The following is a 22,773-nucleotide window of genomic DNA, read 5'->3' as shown; positions in this document are numbered from 1 at the left end:
GAGAGATTGATTTCCTCTTGACTAACTTCATGGGTGTGTAAATCTCCAAATCATCTTGTAGTTCATGTTTATACCTTGGAACCTTGGAAGTTAATAAGACTTTTATCAGCATTTTAGTGGATGGGTGTGAGAAGGGAAAAGAAAGCAGGAATTCATGGCAAGATGAAACCAGTTCCTTAAGTTGACAGGAATCATAGCGGAGTGCAAACTCTCTGTTCTGACCTAGGAGCTTCACAGGCAAACCAGAGTGCTGAAGTCTTCTACTTATAAAAGCTTATAGATGAGACAAATTAGTATTGACATGAGATTATTAATTAGTCTCGGAGAGTCAAAAATAGGTTCAGGCCTGGCTACAATTTGGTTAGAAAGCCATACAGAATTTCTAACTACAGATATAATAAGCAGTCAGCATCTTCTTAGGCAATATTTCAGTGAGGCTAGTAGTCCTCAATGGATGTTGTTTTAAAACCCACTAATATGAAACAACAACAACAAAACCAAATACAGAACCATGAAGAATAGTGTGGTGGTTAAGAGCACTGTTTCCTGGGCCAAATGCCCTGGTTTGCTTCATGTGGTCTCTGCCTCCTCCTGCCCATCTAACCCTGGGCAAGGTAAAGAGTCTGTCTGCCTCAGTGCCTCATCAGTAACAGGGAATTACTAACGTTGCCTACTTCTGAAAGTTGTTACTGGGTAAGATGAGTTGCTGTTTTAAAACAGTTACAGCAGGGTTTTTATCTTGTAAACATTATAGGACTGTGTTGAACGTGGTGATGATAATGGTGGTGATGATGGTTATGATTTTAACGATGGTACCTTCCCTGAAGCTGTATCACAATTTTAATGCCCATTCTCATGCTTTGTAAAAGTCTGTCTGTCCCTGGACACACCTTACTTACCATAATATTTTTACTGACCTACGTTTGACTAGAGTAGACATTTCAACCAAGGTAAACACTGAGTACATTTCAGATGAGATTAGAATTCAAATAGCTAATTTCTATTCTCTTTTCTAAAACCCAGGAATACAGTGACTCTAAAAAAATATTTACAAATAAGAATATGATGATTTCATTTAAATAATATTTGAAAGGTTATCAGGGGAAAGGCAATTTGCTTTGTTCTTTGTGATTCGAAGAGAGAGATTTGAGCCAATGGGTTTTTCAATTCATAGGGAAATCATTTTTTGGCTTAGAATAAAGAACTTTTCAGTAAGTCAGTTTTCTGAAGAGCACCTGGGTTGCCTTGGAATATAGTGATTTGACTGTAAATGAAAGTTTTTACGCTAGGCTGGTAATGAACCTCCAGTTCTGAGGTGCTTACAATCTATAATTCACTTGCTAAACCTTAGTTTTAATTCAAGAACAGCTACTTTAGAATTAGCATTATTTGGGTTATTATAAATATCAGGTTTGGAAATATATTTAAAACTCTTGAATTTATTGCAGTTCTACAATGTTCTTGTTTTCAAATATTCAGGTTTCTTTTTCAGATCCATCCTTTTTTTCTTCTTTTCTTTTTAAGGTGCACTTGCAGTGTATGGAATTTCTGAAGTTAGGGGTCAAACTGAAGCTGCAGATGTGGCCTACACCACAGCCACAGCCACACCAGATCCTTAACCCACTGAGGGAGGCCAAGGATCAAACCTGCATACTCGTGGATACTAGTCAGGTTGTAACCCTTTGAGCGGAGCTCCCTTAGGTCAATCTTTGTCTGGTTTGTCTTTCAATAAATTCATTTAATCAGCAAAAAATACAGGGTTATATTGTGTGCCAATCACTGTGCAAATCTTTAGGGATACAAAGTAGAACAAGACACATTATTTTTCTTCTAGAATTGACATAGGGAAATATGTTAGCAGAGTGCTGTCCACATAAGACTCAACACTTACAAATTGAATAATGGTAGTTAGTACTTCACCTAATTTCTAGAATGCATCAAGTTTATGAAGTACCAAGAGCAGAGAAAGTACAATAATTTATACTACATGATGGAGTTTCTGCTGTGGCTCAGTGGTTAACAAATCCGACTAGAAACCATGAGGTTGCAGGTTTGATCCCTGGCCTTGCTCAGTGGGTTAAGGATCCAGCATTGCCGTGAGCTGTGATGTAGGTTGCAGATGCGGCTCGGATCTTGCATTGCTGTGGCTCTGATGTGGGCTGGCAGCTACAGCTCCAATTAGACCCCTAGCCTGGGAACCTCCATATGTCGTGGGATCGGCCCTAAAAAAGGCAAAAAGACAAAAAAAAAAAAATTATGCTGCATGGTATTAGCACAGACATATATACAAGTACTTGTAATTATACATAAAATTATGGTCCTACTCCCATTTTCACAAAAAATTTTTTCTGATGAATTTTAAGTTAAAATTTAAGATTAAACTCATTTGTAAAATCTAGAAGAAAATATAGATTTAAGATTTCATGTATTATGGGGCAAAAAGTATGTTAGCATAAAAGAAATTACAAAGGAAAAATATATAGGTTTTATATATTATAAATTAAATTTTACTCATTAAAGTATTATTTAAAAAAACATTAAAAGGTGTGAAAAACCTGAAGAAAATATTTACTTCTTAGATTAGAGTTCCTAATTTTAATAAACACAGAATTGACTCAACAGTATATATATTCCATAGAAAAAGTGGCTAACTATGAAAATGTATTTCATTAAAGACTACAGATGATTAATAGCTTATATGTTCATCCATACTACTAAATTAAGAAAATTGATTAAAATAATAAAACTATTGCTTTTTAACTATCAATTTATTTAGAAAAATTAAATGGTAATGCTCAGTATTGGGAAACAGAGAATAAGTCCTCCTACTCATTATCAGTGTATCTTTATTTTAGCACAAACTTTCTGGACACCCTTTTCACAATACATACCTTAAAAGTTTTTAGGAATTTATCCAAGGAAACAGCCAATACTGCCCAGAGATTTATTTGAAATGATCACCATCACTATGCTGTTTGAATAGTGATGCATTAGTTTCCTATTGCTACCGTAACAAGTTACAACACATTTAGTGGATTAGAAAAACACACATTTACAGTTCTGGAGGTCAGAAGCCTGAAATGAGTCTTACTGAAATAAGGCTAATTGAATTGGGGTGAAATCAAGGTATTGGCAGGATTGCACTCCATCTGGAGGCTCTCAGGGAGAGTCCATATTTTCACTTGATCCAGCTTCCAGAGCCACCTGCAGTCCTGAGCTTGTGGTCCCTTCCATCTTCAAAGCCACTGGTGTAGCATCTTCAGATCTCTCTCTGGATTTGATCCCAACTTTCCTGCATCTCTCTTTACCATTTATTAGGACCCTAATGATTATATAACATGAGATAATCTCTGAAGCTCAAAATCATTCCTCTAACCACTTTTGCCAAGTCCCATTCCCCAAGGTAACATATTCACAGGTTCTAGAGATTAGATGGGGATATCTTTGGGAGGCATTCTTCTTATTCCTGAACAGAAGTGGAGAATTGGTAAAATGTCATGATAACTTCAAGTAATAGAATGTGCCATAATTTTTATAAAAATATCTTGATAAAATTATGTAATAGTGTAATGGAGTTATTTGTAATTCATATTTAAAAACTGGCAGAATAAAGAATGAACAGTCTGTGTTTCTCTGGTTTATTTTCATTTTTTTTTCCTACAGTGAGCATAGATTGCTTTTAAAATGAGGCCTTTACAGAGACACTGTCAAATTTGAATGTATGTATTTAGAAAGGAGGTTGAATACTTTCATTATTTCCTTTTGAAGAAAGGTAATATGGATTATTACTTTGCAAAGTGAAAGTAGTGCAGTGAAGGTAAGACTTCTTATGATTCTCTGCTGTTTGATCCTATAGTGGACACATAATCATGACCAGAGGGTTCTTGGTGCATTTTGTTGACATATCATTGACAGGAAACTCATCTTTATAGATAATGAGTTTAATTTTCCTCATATTATATTTGAAGTTCTTTGTTTTGCTAAATTCATATACTGCATGTCCATTAAAAAAAAAGTACTTTTGTGGTAAAACAGAGGGATTCAAGCCAATAAGATAAGGTCAAGTGTATTATAATTTAAATTTGGCAGTGATTTAATTTTGAGATGCATTCAGGAATGTAACATTAAACAATGTCCATCCTCAGATTGTTTAAGGAAAAACTTTATCTAAGAATTTCTGAATGTCAAGAAATTAACATTCAGCTTCAACAGAACATAGCTTGTAGCAGGCTGAATAACGACTCCCAAAGATATCTAGAACCCAGTCCCTGGAAACCTGAGATTTCTTTTATATGCAAGAGATTTTGAAGTGGTGATTAAGAATCTTGAAGTGTGGCCATCTGCCGAGACCAGCTTAGCAGGATGGGGCTGAAGATCGGGTGCTGTGTAACTTAAGGAAAAAAGTTAGCATAAAACAAGACACAGAGACATTTCTCTTAAGTAAAGGTGGGAACTGGGGGACTCAAGGTCTCAGGGACCAAAAGCACCGCCTTAAGAAACGACACTGCTTTTACTGTGTTTTTTAGGATTATGTCAAGTGAGAAAGGGGTTGTAGGTGCAGGATATGGGTTTTTTTAAAGTTATTTTAAAAGTCACATAGCTGGTTGCTGATTAAGCTTTTACTCTGATCTTTAGGCATTTAACAATCATTAGCATTTGAGGAAGCTTGGCATCAGCTATCTATGCATATCTTTCTAGAGAATCACCATTGTGCTTCTGCATAGGGCATGCCTATCTGCAGCAACCCTGTGTGCCTAGGTGTGCACCTCGGTTCTCCTTGCTAATGAATATCCAGCTAACGACCCCTCATAAACCCCTTGGGGCCATGAGGCTCCTCTTTTATTCTTAAGAGGACATATCATGGTGTGCAAATGGCATGCCAATCTGCACAGGTCACATGCCTAGACCAATGCATTATGTCCTCATTCAGCGGACCCTATGAATAACTTATGCCTTTAGGTCTTTGTTCTTAAGCTTAAGTCATTTACCAGCACTGCAGCTGATTTTTAAGCAGGAAGATGGGCTAAAGTAAAGCAGGACAAGATGGAGTTTTCAGCATAGAAAATAGAAGCAAAGAGGCTAAGAAAATATTGTAGAAACATGTCTCGTGACGGCCATCCTCCTGGATTATCCAGCTGAGCCTTAAATCCAAACCTAAGTATCCCTATATGAAGGCAATGGAGAGAAATTTGTCCAGAGAAGGCATTGTGACTTCAGAAATAGGGTGCTGCTTAGTGGCTTTGAAGATGGAGAAGGAATCACTAGCCAAGGAACACAGAGAATGCAGCTCTAGATGCTGGGAAGTGTAAGGAAACTCTGCCCTTGAGTCTCTGGTGGAAGCAAGGCTCTGCCAACACATTAATTTCAGTCTGGGGAAACTGCTTTCAAACTGCTGACTTCCAGAACTGTAAGAAAATAACTGTGTGTTAAGCCAAGTTTGTGGTAATCTGTTGGAGTTACCATAAGAAATTAATAGCTACACCCCTTAACTCCTGTCCTTACTATCAGGTTTTCTGACATAGTGTTTGAGCTAAGTTTCAGAAAGATAAAACCAAGTTGTTTATTATTGCCATGGAATTATCATCAATAATTTGAAATCGTACTTCTAGTGTAAATAGCCAGACCTAATATGCACATGAATTTTAATTAAATTAAACATGAATTTGGAAGGAGTGATGCCAGCACGGTGGTAGACTAAAAGTCCCAATGCTTGTTCCCACAGAGAAACACCAACTTATCCAATTACATATAGACCAAAATGCCTTTGTTTCCGGTTAAGAAGTTGCAGTAGCCCAGCAAGTGCAAAGCCCTGTTTAAATGGGTAAGAAGGCAAATTTCACTGTACTACATCAGTCTCTAACCTCAAGCCAGGGCCAAGGTGAGAAGGCCCTGGATCATGACTTCTTGTTTGGGGGGACATAGAAGAATGGAGCATTCTTCCAGTGTTCTGGCTTTTCTGAGCGCTGCCCAAGGGACAGATTTCTGTTTTGCCTCACTAGAAGCCCTGACAGAGCTGTATCTTTGGATGTCTGAGGTCCCTGAGAAGAAAGAAGGGTGGAGAGTGGCAAGAGGCACAGCTTGCTGTGATGGAGAGAAAGGGCACAATTTGTGGCTTCTCCCTTTGGGGGGAGGGAGAGCAATGGTGTTGTGTCCAGTGCTTCAGTATACCAACCACTGTTGTCTGCCTGTCTAACTCAGGGCATTGACAGGGAGCTGGTATACTTCAGATGCCAGTTGGCCACTGAAAACAAGAAGGATCAGGGCAGCTTGCTACTGTAGAACCAGAACTTGTAGTGTTTCAGACAGTCACAAAAGAAACAAGATGATGAGAGACTGAGAAAGAAACAAGTACACCTCTCTAATTGAGAAACTACATTCACAGGCTTTTAGAAGTTACAATCCCCTTAAGGTTTTCAGAGGCCCCCAGAATGTCTAACTAAGCTGAATAGTGAGGATCTTCTGTATAAAGCCAGTTTCTCAAAGACTGGGAGAAGTAGATGCTTTTTCAAATGCATGGACCTGAACAATAAGTACAAGACACATGAGAAAACAGAGGCACATGACCAAAGGAGCACAATCTCTAGAAACCAATTGTAAGGAAATGGAGCTATATGAATTACCTGACAAAAAAATCAAAAAATTATCATAAAGATGTTCTATGACAAAATGAGAACATTAGCAAAAAGATAGAAAATATATAAAAAGAACCAAACTTAAATTTGGAGGTTGAATAAATGAACTGAAAAATTCACTAGAGGGGTTCAAAAGCAGATTGACAAAGCAAAAGAAAGAATTAGCAAATTCAAAGACAGGTCATTTGAAATCATCCAGTCAGAGGAACAAAAGGAAAAAAGAATGAAAAAGAGTGAAGAATCTAAAAGGACTTTGAGACACCATCAAGTGGAGCAGTATATACATTACAGGAGTCCCATAAGATAAGAGAGAAAAAGCAGAAAACTTATTTAAAGTAATAATGACAGAAAACTTCCCAAATCTGGGTAAGGAAATGAACATTTAGGTTTAAGAATCTTAGTGGACTATATATAACACATATAAATTGAAACAAATCCACACTGAGACATATAATCAAATTTTCAAATGTGAAAGAATTTTGAAAGCAACAAGAGAAAAGCAACTTGTCACTTACAAGAGAAACTCCCTAAGACTATCAACAGATTTCTTGGCAGAAACCTTGCAGGTCAGAGAGAGTGAGATGAAGTATTCAAATTGCTGAAGAAAAGAAATTGCCAACCAGAATATTCTGTCTGCCAAAACCATCCTTCGAATATGAAAGCAAAAAATAGAACTTCTCAGATAAAAACAGGCTGAAGGAGTTTATCACCACCAGAGTTGCCTAACAAAAAAATGCCAAAGGGAGCCCTTCAAGTTGAGATGAAACGACGCTATATACTAAAACAGAAGCCTTTGAAAGTAGAAATCTCACTCATAAGGTAAATATACAAACAAATACAGAATACTCTGATACTGTAGTAGTGATACATAAATCACTTTTAATGCTGTCATAGAAGTTAAAAGACAGGGAGTTCCCGTCATGGCGCAGTGGAAACGAATCCGACTAGGAACCATGAGGTTGAGGGTTTGATCCCTGGCCTTGCTCAGTGGGTTAAGGATCCGGCATTGCCATGAGCTGTGGAGTAGGTTGCGGACATGGCTCAGATCTGGCATTGCTGTGGATCTGGCATAGGCCGGCAGCTATAGCTCTGATTAGACCCCTAGCCTGGGAACCTCCATATGCCACAGCTGCGGCCCTAAAATGACACAAGACAAAAAAAAAAAAAAAGAAGACAAAGGAATTGAGAAACTACAACTATAAGATATGTTAATGGGTTCATAATATAAAAAGATATGATTTGTGATATCAATATCAATAATGAAATGTGGAGGGAGAGAAGTGACAGTTTAAAGTATCTGTATGTAATTGAATTCAGGTTGTTAATTCAATAGATGTCAATTGAATGGAATAAAGTAGATGGGTAATTATGTCTCATGTAAGCCCAATGGTAACCATAAAGAAAATGTCTATAGAAGATGTGCAAAAGAAAAAAAGGAATAAAAGCATATCACTACAAAAATCAGTGACATAGTCTAATTTTGTGCCTTTCAGGGATGTTTATATGTTTCTTTCATGCAAGTCTTGAGCAGTTGTTAAGTTTATTGTTTAACATTTGCAGCCATTATAAGTCAAATTTTCCACTACCAATATGTCTTCTAGTGGTTATTATTTGACTATACAAATGTTATTGACTTTTGCATGTAAATTTTATATCCTATTGCATTGCTGAATTCCCTTATTATTTAAATTAGCTTTATTACTGCTCCTCACAGATTCTTCCAAGTACACTATCATGTGGTCTGCAGACAGAGTTAGTTTTATTTCTTATGTTCCAATTCTTGGGTCCCTGACTATTTTCCCTAATCTAATTGAATTAGCTAATACATCTAGAACAATGTGAAATAGAAGCAGAGGAGTTCCCATCATGGCTCAGTAGTTAACAAACCTGACTAGCATCCATTAGGGCTAGGGTTCAAACCCTGGCTCCCTCAGTGGGTTAAGGACCTGGCATTGCCATGAGCTGTGGTGTAGGTCACAGATACAGCTTGGATTCTGTGTTGCTGTGGCTATGGTATGGGCAGGCAGCTACAGCTCCAATTCAACCCCTAGCCTGGGAACCTCCATATGCCATGGGTGTAGCCCCAAAAAGACAAAAAAAGAATAGAAGGAAGGAAGGAAAGAGAGAGAGAGAAAGAAAAAAAAAGAAAGAAAGGAAGGAAGGAAGGAAGGAAGGAAGGAAGAAAGAAAGAAAGAAAGAAAGAAAGAAAGAAAGAAAGAAAGAAAGAAAGAAAGAAAGAAAGAAAGAAAGAAAGAAAAAGAGAGAGGGAGGGAGGAAGGAAGGAAGGAAGGAAAAAAGTAGGGAAGGAAAGAAAAGAAAGAAAAGCAGAGATTATTGATTTCCTTGTTCCTGAATGGGAATGCCTCAATGAGTAGTGTTCTGGGTTTAGGGTTGTGACGTTTATCCATATGTGAAAATATCCACCTAGTTCTACTTCTCAACACTTTATTAGGAAACAGCAGCTTTACTGACATAACTAAGATTGTGTGTGTGTGTGTGTGTGTGTGTGTGCATTTTTTTTAGGTTTTATAGAAATGGGTCCTATTCTCTTCTTTGAACCTAAGAAGATGCTCTTATTTTTGCCTGATATATTCTGATATTCCAAGTTGCTGCTTTGTTCACCTGAAATCTCACATTAAAAAAAAAAAAAAAGAGGGGAGAGAGTGCTTGTTGTGGCTCAGTGGGTTACAATCCTGAGGATGCATGTTCGATCCCTGGCATTGCTCAGTAGGTTAAGGATCCAGACTTTCCATGAGGTGTGGTGTAGTTTGCAGATGTGGCTTGGATCCTGTGTTGCTATGGCTATGGCATAGGCCGGCAGCTGTAGCTCTGAATCGACCCCTAGCCTGGGAACTTCCATATGTCACAGGTGTGGGCCCCTCTCCCCCCTCCAAAAAAAAAAAAAAGGAGATCCAAAGTCCCTCCAGAAAGAACTGTACAGGCATGCTGACTTTGCTCATATATCTCTAAAAGCTAATTTTTTTTTTTGTCTTTTTGCTATTTCTTGGGCCGCTCCTGTGGCATATGGAGGGTCCCAGGCTAGGGGTCAAATCGGAGCTGTAGCCACCAGCCTATGCCAGAGCTACAGCAACGCAGGATCCGAGCGCGTCTGCAACCTCCACCACAGCTCACGGCAACGCCGGATCCTTAACCCGCTGAGCAAGGGCAGGGATTGAACCTGCAACCTTATGGTTCTTAGTCGGATTTGTTAACCACTGCGCCACGACGGGAACTCCAAGCTAATATTTTTATACTTAGGAAATGTTTTTATAAGCAACAATTTTTGCAAGAGAAAAAAAAAAACAAACCTTGGTTATTGTGATAGGTTTTAAAAATGCTTCTTTCCAAATATATTCACTTCCTAATCCCTACAACCTATAAATATTACCTTATATGGCAAAAATGGAATTATGCCCTATATGGTGTTTCAGTTAAAGATATTGAGAGGAGAAGATTACCCTGAAATATTCAGGTGAGCCCTAAATTTAATCCCATGTATCCGTATGAGAGATAGATGGAGGCAGTTTTAAGAAAGACAAACTCAGAAACCAGTACAGAAATCAGATGTCATCTTAACTAGATAATTGAAATTAGCATCACTGCTGAGGGGCAGATGGACAGAATCTCAGCCATCAGGTATTCTAGCCAAGAATAAGTAATCCAGATCTAATCATGAGGAAACATCAGGTAAACCCAAATGACAAACAGCCTATTTGATAAGGAGGGAGTGAATTGTGTTCCTCAACAATGTTAATGTCGCAAAGATAAGAATAGACAGTGACTGTTTTCTGAATTAAAGGATGCAGAGAGAAACATGGCAAATGAATGCAATACTTAACCTAGACTGGATCCTGTGTTTGTCACTGGATCAGTGCAACTGATAAAATTGGAATACAAATCATACATTTGATACAAGTATTATATCAGTGCTATATTTCTTGAGATCAACAACAGTACTGTGGTGAATTTCCCTGTGCTCAAATAGAATTATCCAGGGAGAGAGAAGAAAACAATAAAGTAAATGAAGTAAAATATCATAAATAGGTATAGGGTATACAGTTTTTCTTTGTACTGTTCATTTTCTGCATTTTTCCTTGTAAAATTGTTTCCAAATAAAAATTAAAATATATTTTAAAAGATGTCATTTTAACCTAAAAATTGTGTGGAAAAGCCATGTAAACCAAACTCTTCAATGTGTTTATGATGTCAAATTAGATCTATACATTGACACCCTCAAATTCTTTCACATGCATGATGGGCTTATGCACTTCACATCATCTGCCTCATTGCCCTTGACAAATAGAATTGTGTAATATTTAGATTTTTCAGACAGTGGAAATCAGTCACTAAACAGTTGGTACAGTGAATGTTAGCAAACTCTTCTTGCTCATTTCTTTATGCAACACGTTCCCTTATGGTATTACATGTATTATTTTAAAAACATAGCATCCGACTTCTGAATCTCCCATCAGCATGAGCCAGCTTCCTCTTCCCTCATTTCCCCCCTTATATAAAGTCACCAGGATCTCTCCATCATTTCTTGCCACCCTATCTATTCCACTCACTCTAATTAATGAGAAGAGAGAGTAAAAATCAAATGTGATGGTATGAAATAAAGAGCAGTTTTCTTACAAAAGCATATCAAGATGGCAAAAACAGAACTATAGCTAATACCTGTACCTCTCCATATGGCATGGATGCACAACTAGTTTTGTTTCTAGAAGCAGCAAAACTGATTAATTTATTTTCTTTTCATTGGGCTTTGAGGTTCCCATACAATATCTAGAATTACAGAAAAATCCATCTGCAATTTATAGACAATGCATGTGTCTCTCTAGAACCCTTAAATACATGGGCACTCAACTGTGAGAAAACAAAGAATATCTTTTCTTTTCTCTATGTAATTATTCTATAACTTGGCTCAGGCCCAATTAATTTCCATTTTATCATATCCATTTAGTGATTCTGCCTAAAAGGCTTAATTGTCAAAATTATAACTTATCTGTAAAAACCATAGTTTTTTCATTATTGACATTTATCAGCAGCAGAAACTATTAGTGATGGTTTATAGTAAGTGAGAAATAAAAAATAATTACAACTGATCATTTATAATAAAAATGAGGTTGTCATTTTATTAAAAATGAATGCATCATTAGCCATCAAGCTTTCTTTCTCTTGTAATATGTTTAAAAAACTCAGTGTTATATACATAAACCTTTATATTTGCTATTTTGTCATAATTAGAGAAATGATATGATGATTATCCTACTTATCAAATCATTTCAGCAACATCCTTTAGAAATATGATCTGCTGTTCATCCAAGGCTGCCTTGGTGTGAACCAGGAAACAGGGGGTGGTACAGGGCAAGAGGAAGAAACCTATAAACATGAAAAGTCCTGTCAACAACTACTGGAAGTGGCAGCACAAAATGTACAAACGTTAGTCATGCCAAGCAAGAATGCTTTACAATCCAGCCTCCATTATGAACATAAATATTCCATAGCTTTCCTTCCAAAGGACCCCTGAGTGTGTGGGAGTCAGTTGCTCAGATCAGCCCCAAAGAGTTACTGAGCTAAATCCCTTGGTCTTTTCCCTCCTAGGATTGACATCTTCAAGTATGTGATCTACGGCATTGCAGCTGCGTTCTTTGTGTACGGCATCTTGCTGATGGTGGAAGGTTTCTTCACGACTGGTGCCATCAAAGACCTCTACGGGGATTTCAAAATCACCACTTGTGGCAGATGTGTGAGCGCCTGGGTATGTTATCTGTCTCTGCTCAGGGCTTAATGTGGGTTCTGCTCAGGGCTTAATGTGGGTTCATTTCAGCAGCACACAGGTGTTGGTATTCATCTGCCAAAAATTGAAGTATTTTTTCAACACAGTAACCTTCCCTCTTATGAAGGCTATTTTAAGTTGTAATTACATTATTTCTAAATTAAGATTATTCCATGTGAACATTCTTTAAATTCTCAAATCACAGGCAACACAGCTCATTTGCTCCTTGCAGCAAACTGTTGATTGACTTATGATTCCCCCCCCACCCCCCGCCACTGGCTCTGGGCTTCCCATATGATGTTTAGAATAAGAGAAAAATCCATCTGCAATTTATAGATAACACATGCTTCTCCTTAAATACATGTTTTTCTATTTTGCTATGAATTTGGAGAGAACTATATCATATAATTTCTGTTTAATATTTACATAAGAATTACCGTATTTTGCTAGTTTAATTTCTAAATCCTTATTGATATGAGATTTAATGAAACATAGTCATATTCTAGAGCTAATGCAATGCGGAAAATGTATGCATATCTATTAAAGCACAAGGCTGGTGACAACTAAGAGTAATGTGGTTAAAAGTACTTTCCCAAATCCCAGAATAATTTTCCCAAAATGAACATTGGAGCTTCCATTGTTGACTAACATGTTTTTCTTTCTTATTTCCCAATGTTATATAAGGACATCTATTTAATTACAGCACATATTTCCTATTAAGATGTCTCTGATAAGGAACGATGTAATTTATTTCAGTCTTATAAAGATTTTCAAAAATATCAGTTAATCATTAATCATTAACCATTAACCATTAACCATAAATCAGTTAACCATTTTTTTCCACCAGCCTGTATCAAGTGCTGTTATTCTCTCAATAATGCTAACAATCTGATAAAATAGTGTGCCTGTGTTATGGGTATTTGTAGTTGTCTCTGGAATATATTCCCGTAAGACTCATTTCTTTGGGGGGACAATGTTTACTGTAATACCTAAGTTTTTAGGATCAGTAATATCAAATTACAGACCCAGAGGAAGTTTAAAGATCTTGGATTAATTTAAAAAGTAAAATATGAATATTCAGTGGACCAATTTTCAGTGATACTCAAGGGATTTCTCTATTAAGAAGGCACATTCTGACTTTAGATTCATTTATACTCTGCCAATGGAGCATGGTGATTTCAATTAATGATAGGCTTTTCCTTATAATTCAGTCAGTGTCATTATAACACTACTTGGATGTCTTAGTCTCAACCCTTTCAGATCACAGTTTACTCTTTTACATAATGAAGACCTTAGGTCATCTCTAAAGCTCATTCCAGCTCAAAGAGTCCATGATTCTAAAGCATTCGTGAAATGATAGAGAATGATAGTGATCTCTAAGCATGTTTTCCACTGGGGAGTGAAGTGACCTTTTGCCAGGAAACATGCAGTTGATTTTGTTGTTTCATTGATAATTGTTAAATTTCTCCATAGGATTGTATGCCAATGTAAAAAGTCACACAAGAAAATGCCTGTTTGTATGCAGTTGATAATTATCCCTTTGCCATTCAAACATTTCAAAGATACCTCAAATAAAAATTTTCAAAGGGGAGGAGTTCTTCTCATGGCGCGGTGGTTAATGAATCTGACTAGGAACCATGAGGTTGCAGGTTCAATCCCTGCCCTCGCTCAGTGGGTCAACGATCCGGCCTTGCCGTGAGCTGTGGTGTAGGTCGCAGACGCGGCTCAGATCCTGCGTTGCTGTGGCTCTGGCATAGGCTGGCAGCTACAGCTCCGATTCGACCCCTAGCCTGGGAACCTCCATATGCCACGGGAACGGCCCAAGAAATGGAAAAAAGAATTCTTAAAGCAAAAACATGAGCCACATTGTTTTCCGTAATAGTAACAGTCCCACTGGACAGCCCAGAAGCATGGCAGTAGGAAGTCAGCCCCCTAAGACGCCCCACCCACTCCTTTAGCACTCCCTCTGAACCCAGGGATAAGCAGAACCAAAGCAGAGTCACATGCTGCAGAGCTGGTCAGGCCAGGGCTGTTCCCCACATGGCCTCCATTGAGGGGACCAGACCCACTTCTGAGTGGGAAAGCTGCAGCCCTCTCTCCCCACCACACACATAGCTCCTTTATCCTGTGGGCCTTAGGGCTGCATGGGATCAGTGGGGAGAAAATAATGTTTCATCAGTCACCCTTGCCTACCACTATCTTCCTTGGTTCCCTATTTCCATTCTGCTTTTTTTTCCCTTCAATTTGTAGGTAAGTGGTATCTTACAATCTAGTTTAAGTTCTATAAGCTTACCTGTTAGCCTGTTTAATTAGTCTTTTATGGCTTTGAAAAAGTCCATATTAATGAATTTCTGTTTGGAATACTGACCAATACTAACAGATGGAATAAAATTTTTGAAATAACCATGTCATAATATTAATATGAAAAGCTTCCAGGATTAGTGCTGAAAGAAAATCATTATTCTATCCCGGTTTTTCATGCTATATAAAAAGTAAAGTTGTTACTGGTAACCAGTTCTACTCACGAGATGCACTTGGGCACAATGTACAAATGCAGTTCATTCTGAAGCAGCATTATATCACTGAATAGAAGATGCTAACCAATATTCTCTTTTCTTCGTGAATGCTCTGGAAAGTATAACTTGATTTGCACAGTGCATTTCCTCTCATGCAGTATCAAGACCACTTCAAGTTTATTTCAAAATTTTAATGTTATCATTTGAAATCCAAAATGTGAGGTGCATAAAACACCAGCACAGTATTAACTTTTGAGGCTTGAGAACCATTATTAATTAGTTTATTAAGATCATGTGAAAATATTTTTTCACGAGATTTATTTAAATTAGTCAATGGTACCAAGTTGAGTACAAGTCAAACGTGTTATTTAATACATTAAACATGAACTTAAATTTAATGAATATGGAAATATTAATTTCCTTCAAATCTCTCCCCTATTGGCTTTTTAAACCTATATATATATATATATATATATATACACACACAGAGAGAGAGAGAGAGACTAAAAAAATACACCACCTGAAAATTGAGAGTTAAGTTTTATTTGGGGTGAAATTTGGACTTAAGCCCAAGAGACAGCATCTCAGGTAGCCCTGAGAAACCACTCAGAGGTGGTGAGGGAGGAGCAAAGATATATAGGAGTTTTTTCAAAGGACAGGTAGAGGAAACAAAAGAGGCCTGGGCTCACTGAAATCATTCCTTTGATAATGCACCTCCACCCAGTATCCTGAGTTTTCACAGCCTGCAGGACTCACAAGCTCTCAGTCTTGGAGGTGACTGCGTTTACAGATGACTGTGACATTCTTTATCCTTAACTACAGACCAGGCTGAAACACCACCCAAGGAGGAAAAGGGGGGAATATCAGGATATGATAAAGGTGACGGGAGTTGCACGCAGCACACACACATTTTATAAAAGTTTGTTGCTGATCTCCTGAAGGTTACTACCAGTCACAAGGATCAGACATCACCTTGAAGAATTTTAGTGTTTTTCTAGATATGAAGAGATGCAAGAATTGGGCACATAAAATCTCCTAAAAATATCTGACTCTCTGAATGAAGGCCTGTTCTTCCAGTTTTCCTAGAGCACAGAGTGCCTCAGTCTTGGTTCCACGCTGAGCTCCACTCAGGTGGTGCTACAGATTTGTAGATGCAGTGGCTCATGTTTTACTCCTTGTAGAGGTTGATGGCATGTGCCAAACTTCAGTTCACATATATATATTCAGTTTTAACTCAGGAGGTGTGCAGTGGCTCATATTTTGAAATTTGGGATCGTCCTTACACCCATTAAGTTCTTAATTCTAAAATTTCCCATAACCATTATGGCAGCAGTATGGATCTCAAAATTTATCTATAGTTGTTCTGACACTTTAAATTTTTAAGCCCAACTGGTTTGAAGTAACACGAGTGCCTAAATATGCTACTCTCTGTGGAAAATTGATCCATTTGTTTTCCATAAATCTACCTGCTCTAAGTAGTGTACAAAACAATGAAACTTTTAAAAGTCTATGTATTCATTTGGTGGGGCTGCCAGAACAAAGGGCCACAAACTGAGTGGCTTAAACAAAAGGAACTTACTGTCTCACTTTTCTGGAGGCTTGAAGTCCAAGATCAAGCTGTCCGAAGACTGTGAGGGAGATCTGTTCCTCTCACCCCTGGTGGGTTGCTGGTAATCTCTGGGGATCCAAACTCATACAAATATCACCCCCATCATTGCCCTCATCTTCAACTGGCATTCTCCCTGTGTACCTGTCTGTCCTCAAATTTTCCTAAACCCCACATAGGATTAGGGCTCTCGTTTTTAATTTCCGTACTTCTGTAAAAACCCTGTCTCCAAATAAGGTTACATTCTCTGAGATATGGGCAGGGGTGGAGGTGGTGGGGGGAGGTTAGGAATTCATCACATGAATTTTAGAGAAGCACAAATCTGTAACAGTGTGCCTTTTAACTGTAGCAATATGCCACACACAATGTTTAAAGCAACAAAAATAAGCAATTTACTTAAACGTTTAGTTACTTTTGTTACCCCCATTTTATAGATGAGGAAACACATTCTATTTACTGTCCTCTCTCAGTGTCAGAGGGACTTGGTCCCAGGACCCATGTAAATACCAAAATCCACAAATGTTCAAGTCCTTTACATAAAGTGGTGTTGTATTTGCTTATAATATAACTCATCCTCCTGTATAATTTAAATCATCTCTAGATTACTATAATACTTCACACAATGTAAACTGTAGGTAAATAGTTGTAAATGCTATGACATTGTTGCTGATGGGCAGCAAATTCAAGTTTTGCTGCTTTGTAACTTTCTGGAGTTTAAAAAAATTTTCCATTCATAGTTGCTTAAATCCAAGGATGTCAAAATGGAAGTTCAACTGTATTTATTTTTCAATCTTTCCCATTAGCTTCAGATGTTTACAGGTTTTGACTACAGCATATTAGACTAGTATCCATAAGAAGTACTCTATAGAATTACATTCACATCTATTCAGTATGTGGTCACTCATGGCTCATTATCACAGCTTAAAGTTAAGTTTTAATAATAAGTCCAAAATTAATAACAGAAAATGTTTGCTAGGTGCATATATATATATTCCAGTAGCTATGCATCAGACTTTATGAACTACTAAGGCATTTAATCTTCCAAACTATGTGGAATAGATTCCAGTATTAATTACCTTCATTTCTCAGATGAGGAATCTGCCATCAAGACACATGCCCACACATACATGGTGGGCGGTAGAGTTAGATTTGGATTTGAGCATCCAACACAGAGCCCCTGTCATAACCTCATGATCAAAATTTGCCTTGCCATTTCATTTTATGTGGGCTAATTTCATAGGATAATATTCTGGTTGTGAGAGTTTTTAGTAATCCACCAGCCACTTTGTTACATTTTGGTGAGATCATTCATTGATAATTGGAAAGTTCCTTCATTGCTGAGATGTCCTCCTTTTAAACTTTGCTTTTATTCACAATCATGAATTATCTCTTTTTACAAGACAAGGGTGCTCTGTGGGACATGAAAAATCTCAGGAGTCAAAGGTACTTTTCTATTTTGATGACTGCCTACAAAGAGTTCTAAGGTAACTTCCTAAGTCAAGTTGTCCTCAAGGAACCCAGCACTCGAGAGTGTCTCTAAAATTCAGCTTTGAAAGTAAATGAAAAAATAATAACACTTTTGATCCAAGACTGCCGAGTTCCTAGAGTAAGGCTTAGTCTAGGGGAAATTCCACCTCTAACCTGAAGAAGGACTCATCTTTTTTTCAGAATCTAACATTGCTCTTTAACACTTTCTCAGTACTGAGGAAAAAAGGAGAGAGAAGGGGGAAGATAAACTGCTTCAAGCACAGTGGTAATAATTAGAAATAATGTTTCAAAAAGCATTGCATTGTGGAAGAAGGAACCAGGAATTTATTTGCCAAGTACCTGAAGTAGATCTCACAAACGCACTTGTGGTTTCAGAACTGAACTTTAAATGCTAGAACAGTGGACCAATCTCAGTGTGACCATTCAGATATTTACTGTGCTGCTATATAAATTACAGCAAAAAAGAAAAAAGAAAACATGGGTCTCATTCTTTGCAAATTTTGAGCATAAAATTTGACAAAAAATTTCAGTTAGCCGTGTCAGATGACATTTACAAAAAATGGGGAAATCTGTCTCAAAAAGTAATCTTCTGGTGTTAGATTTTTTTAATAATGATTTTTATTTTTTCCATTATACCTGGTTTACAGTGTTCTGTCGATTTTCTACTGCACAGCAAGGTGACCCGGTCACACATACATGTATATATTCTTTTTTCTCACATTATCATGCTCCATCACAAGTGACCAGACATAGTTCCCAGTGCTCTACAGCAGGATCCCATTGCTTATCCATTCCAAAGGCGATAGGTTACTTTACCCCAAATCTCCAGTCCATCCCACTCCCTCCCCTCCCCCTTTGGCAACCACAAGTCTGTTCTCCACATCCATGATTTTCATTTCTGTGGAAAGGTTCATTTGTGCCATATATTAGATTCCAGATATAAGTGATATCATATGGTATTTGTCTTGCTATTTCTGACTTACTTCACTTAGTATGAGAGTCTCTAGTTCCATCATGTTGCTGCAAATGGCATTATGTCATTCTTTTTTATGGCTGAGTAGTATTCCATTGTGTATATATACCCCATCTTCTTAATCCATTCACCTGTCATGGACATTTATGTTTTTTCCATGTCTTGGCTATTGTCAATTAATCTTTGACAAAGGAGGCAAGAATATAAAATGGGAAAAAGAGTCTTCAGCAAGTGGTGCTGGGAAAACTGGACAGCTGCATGTGAATCAATGAAACTGGAACACACCTTCACACCATGCACAAAAATAAACTCAAAATGGCTGAAAGACTTAAATGTAAGACAAGACACCATCAAACTCCTAGAAGAGAACATAGGAAAACATTCTCTGATATCAACCTTACAAATGTCTTCTCAGGTCAGTCTCCCAAAGCAACAGAAATAAAAGCAAAAATAAACCAATGGGACCTAAACAAACTGACAAGCTTTTGCACAGCAAAGAAAGCCATTTAAAAAAAAAAAAAAGACAACTTACAGAATGGGAGAACATAGTTTCAAATGATGCAACTGATAAGGGATTAATCTCTAAAATATAGAAACAACCTATACAGCTCAACAGCAAAAAAGCAAACAACCCAATTGAAAAATGGAGAAAAGACCTAAGTAGACATTTCTCCAAAGAAGATATACAGATGGCTAACAAGCACATGAAAAAATGCTCAACATCCCTGATTATTAGAGAATTGCAAGTCAAAACTACTAGGAGGTACCACCTCACACCTGTCGGAATGGCCATCATTAAGAAGTCCACAAATAACAAATGCTGGAGAGAGTGTGGAGAAAAGGGAACCCTCTTGCACTGTTGGTGGGAATGTAAATTGGTACAACTACTATGGAAAACAGAATGGAGGTACCTTAGAAAACTATTCATAGAACTACCATATGACCCAGCAATCCCCCTCTTGGGTATATATCTAGTATTAGATTTTTTTTAATTCAAGAGACTAAAAGCTGCTGGAGGTTTTTAAAAAATAGAAAAAAAGTTTAAATCCTGCCGATTCTTCTCAGATCACCATAAGCCATAATTGGAACTCAAGCCAAAGTAAAAATAACTTCTCAAAATATTGAGCTAAGTTTTTATTTTGTTTTGTGTTCATTTTTGTTCTTTTGATTATTTAAGTCATGAAATATAGTCTTCGGCTAAAACTTTCTTTTTTTAATTTGTATTTTCAGTGGCATTTTAATTCCCACAAGACTTCTCTATACATTATATCATCTTAGTGTATAATTTCATAACATTTATAACTCCTTATATTTTTAAAATCCTAATGTATTTTTTTCAAAAATAAACTTTTAATTTTACAGTATTTTATATTTACAGAAAGGTTAAGATATTACAGAGAGTTTCCATATATATAAACTGTTTTCCCTATTATTAACATCTTATATTAGCATGGTACATTTGTCACAATTAATGAACCAATACAGAAACATATTACTAAGTAAAGCCAATCCTTTATTCAGATTTCCTTAGTTTTTGCCAAATCAAGTGTTCTTTTTCTGTTCCAGTATCTCACTCAGGGGCTACCTATACTGTGTTACAATTTTGTCATTTTTCCTTAGGCTACTCTAATCTGTGACATTTTCTAAGACTTTTCTTATTTTATGATGACCTTGAAAGTTTTAAGGAGGAGGAGTTAGGCATTTTGTAGAATGTACTTCAATTGAAATTTGTCTGATATTTTTTTCATTATTAGAGTGGGGTTTGGAACTTTGGGGGGAAGACTACAGAGATAAAGTACCTTTCCCATCACATCATATCACATATATCTAAAGTACTAATATTGGAAAAGAAAGTTGAAGACATGAAGAAACACATTCTCTTATCCATGTTTTCCTAAACAAAATAGTTCTATTAGAAGTAATCACATTAATAGTTTCCTGGTAGCCTAGAAGTTAAGGATTTGGCATTGTCACTGCTGTGGCTTCGGTCCCTGCTGTGGCATGGGTTTGACCCCTGCCCCAGGAACTTCTGCATGCTAAAGTCTCAGCCAAAAAAAAAAAAAAAAAAGCATGTTAAAATACTTTTTATTGTAAGTAAACTGTGCATAACAGGATAATACTCTATAGACCTCTGTTTATTCTTACTACAGAATACTCAAAACTCTCAGTTTCTGATTTGATATTAAATTAAACCTTAAAATTTGATGTCTACTGAAAATTTCTAAGGAAATATCTCCATAACTATCGAATTTTCAATTTATACTTATCAAAATACTCTAGTTTAAGTGAAATCATTTGCAGGTATAGATTTTTTGATCAAATGGTATAATAAAGAAATTCATCCTAAGGATAGATAATGTCCTCAAATTCATAGATTTTATGAATCCCATTGTAACATCTTAAATACATTCCCTTGCAGTAACTGATGCTACTGGGAGTCACCTGGAGTTTATGTGTTCAGGTGATGCTGTGAATAGAAATACAATTTTTTTTAATTTGTTCAGCTAACTTTAATGTGCAAAATATTCCATATGTTTAATAGTTATAATTTAAATAGACTGCTAGATAACAACCATGGATTACAAACAGTCCTTAAAAATATTGGTTGGTTAATAGATCCCTCTTTTTTCCAATGATGAGCTTTATGCCCGCTATACTGGGAATAATCTCAACTCAAAAGATACTTATTTTCATATTTTCTCTCAGGAAAAAAAAGAACAAGAGCTATGTATTTTCTGACTTTGTCTTTAAATCAGTAACATTTTACAAAACATAACAAGCTTCACCACATTTTTGAGACTCAACTTCTTTGTCTCTTTTTCTCATTTTGAAATTAACTACTATAATTTATGTTTTTAAATTACTTTATGGAGAAACTAAGTATAATAAGGATATAAAAATTAAAAGTTCACTGAGGAATGACTAGGCCTAGTATTATTATATTGGGATCCTTGGTCAAAAGGACACTTCTCAGAAATTTACAATGTAATTTATAGTAAAATAGCATTCACTAAGAGGAAGTTTCCTCTACAGTAATAGTTGCTGGAAAAGATGCCAGTGATACTTTTATCTTTAATATAACTTGATTTTTTTTAAAATTCTGCTTTAACTTGAAAAAGTAAGATCTATGTAAACACAGACATGCTGAGTATATCAATGAACATGGGTAACTTACAGTGTTTGTAGAGCGTGATTAACATCTGTGATAGGGCTATTGACTGGTATATACCCAAGGCCTTGTACAGTACACATTGCTGACACATAGGAAATTTAGATTATTAATGAATTAATGAGCAAGAGACTCTTGACCTGGAACTTGGAGGATAGAAAGAAGTTCTATTTGCATCCAGGGTGCAAATTAGAATGAAATACTTGGAGCACTTCAGCATCCAGGTGTTAGGTAAGGCAGCTGCAAACTTGTGATGGATCCTGTGTTATATTCTGAATTATCTTCATTTGATTTGTTGAGTGAATGAGACTGATACAAGGTAATAAAGAAGAAAGCATAACGAGTATATATATATATATATATATATATATATATATATATATGTTTTTTTTTTTTTTGTCTTTTTGCCATTTCTTGGGCCACTCCTGTGGCATATGGAGGTTCCCAGGCTAGGGGTCCAATCGGAGCTGTAGCTGCCAGCCTATGCCAGAGCTACAGCAACGCAGGATCCGAGCCGTGTCTGCAACCTACACCACAGCTCACGGCAAGGCCGGATCCTTAACCCACTGAGCAAGGGCAGGGACCGAACCCGCAACCTCATGGTTCCTAGTCA

At 36.9% G+C, this 22,773-nt stretch overlaps 1 protein-coding gene across 3 annotated transcripts in view; it reads left to right on the top strand.

Moving 5' to 3' along the window:
• GPM6A (glycoprotein M6A) overlaps positions 1–22,773 on the top strand; it is a 296,634-nt gene that overhangs the window by 253,360 nt on the left and 20,501 nt on the right. For all 3 annotated transcript variants that reach the window (XM_021075300.1, XM_021075301.1, XM_021075299.1), the window contains exon 3: positions 12,234–12,390. In XM_021075300.1, coding sequence (XP_020930959.1) covers positions 12,234–12,390 — 157 coding nt within the window. The remainder of the gene's footprint in view (positions 1–12,233; positions 12,391–22,773) is intronic.

Source organism: Sus scrofa, chromosome 15 (assembly GCF_000003025.6).
Source record: "Sus scrofa isolate TJ Tabasco breed Duroc chromosome 15, Sscrofa11.1, whole genome shotgun sequence".
NCBI classification, from domain to species: domain Eukaryota; kingdom Metazoa; phylum Chordata; class Mammalia; order Artiodactyla; family Suidae; genus Sus; species Sus scrofa.
This window is presented reverse-complemented; position numbering and strand designations above follow the sequence as displayed.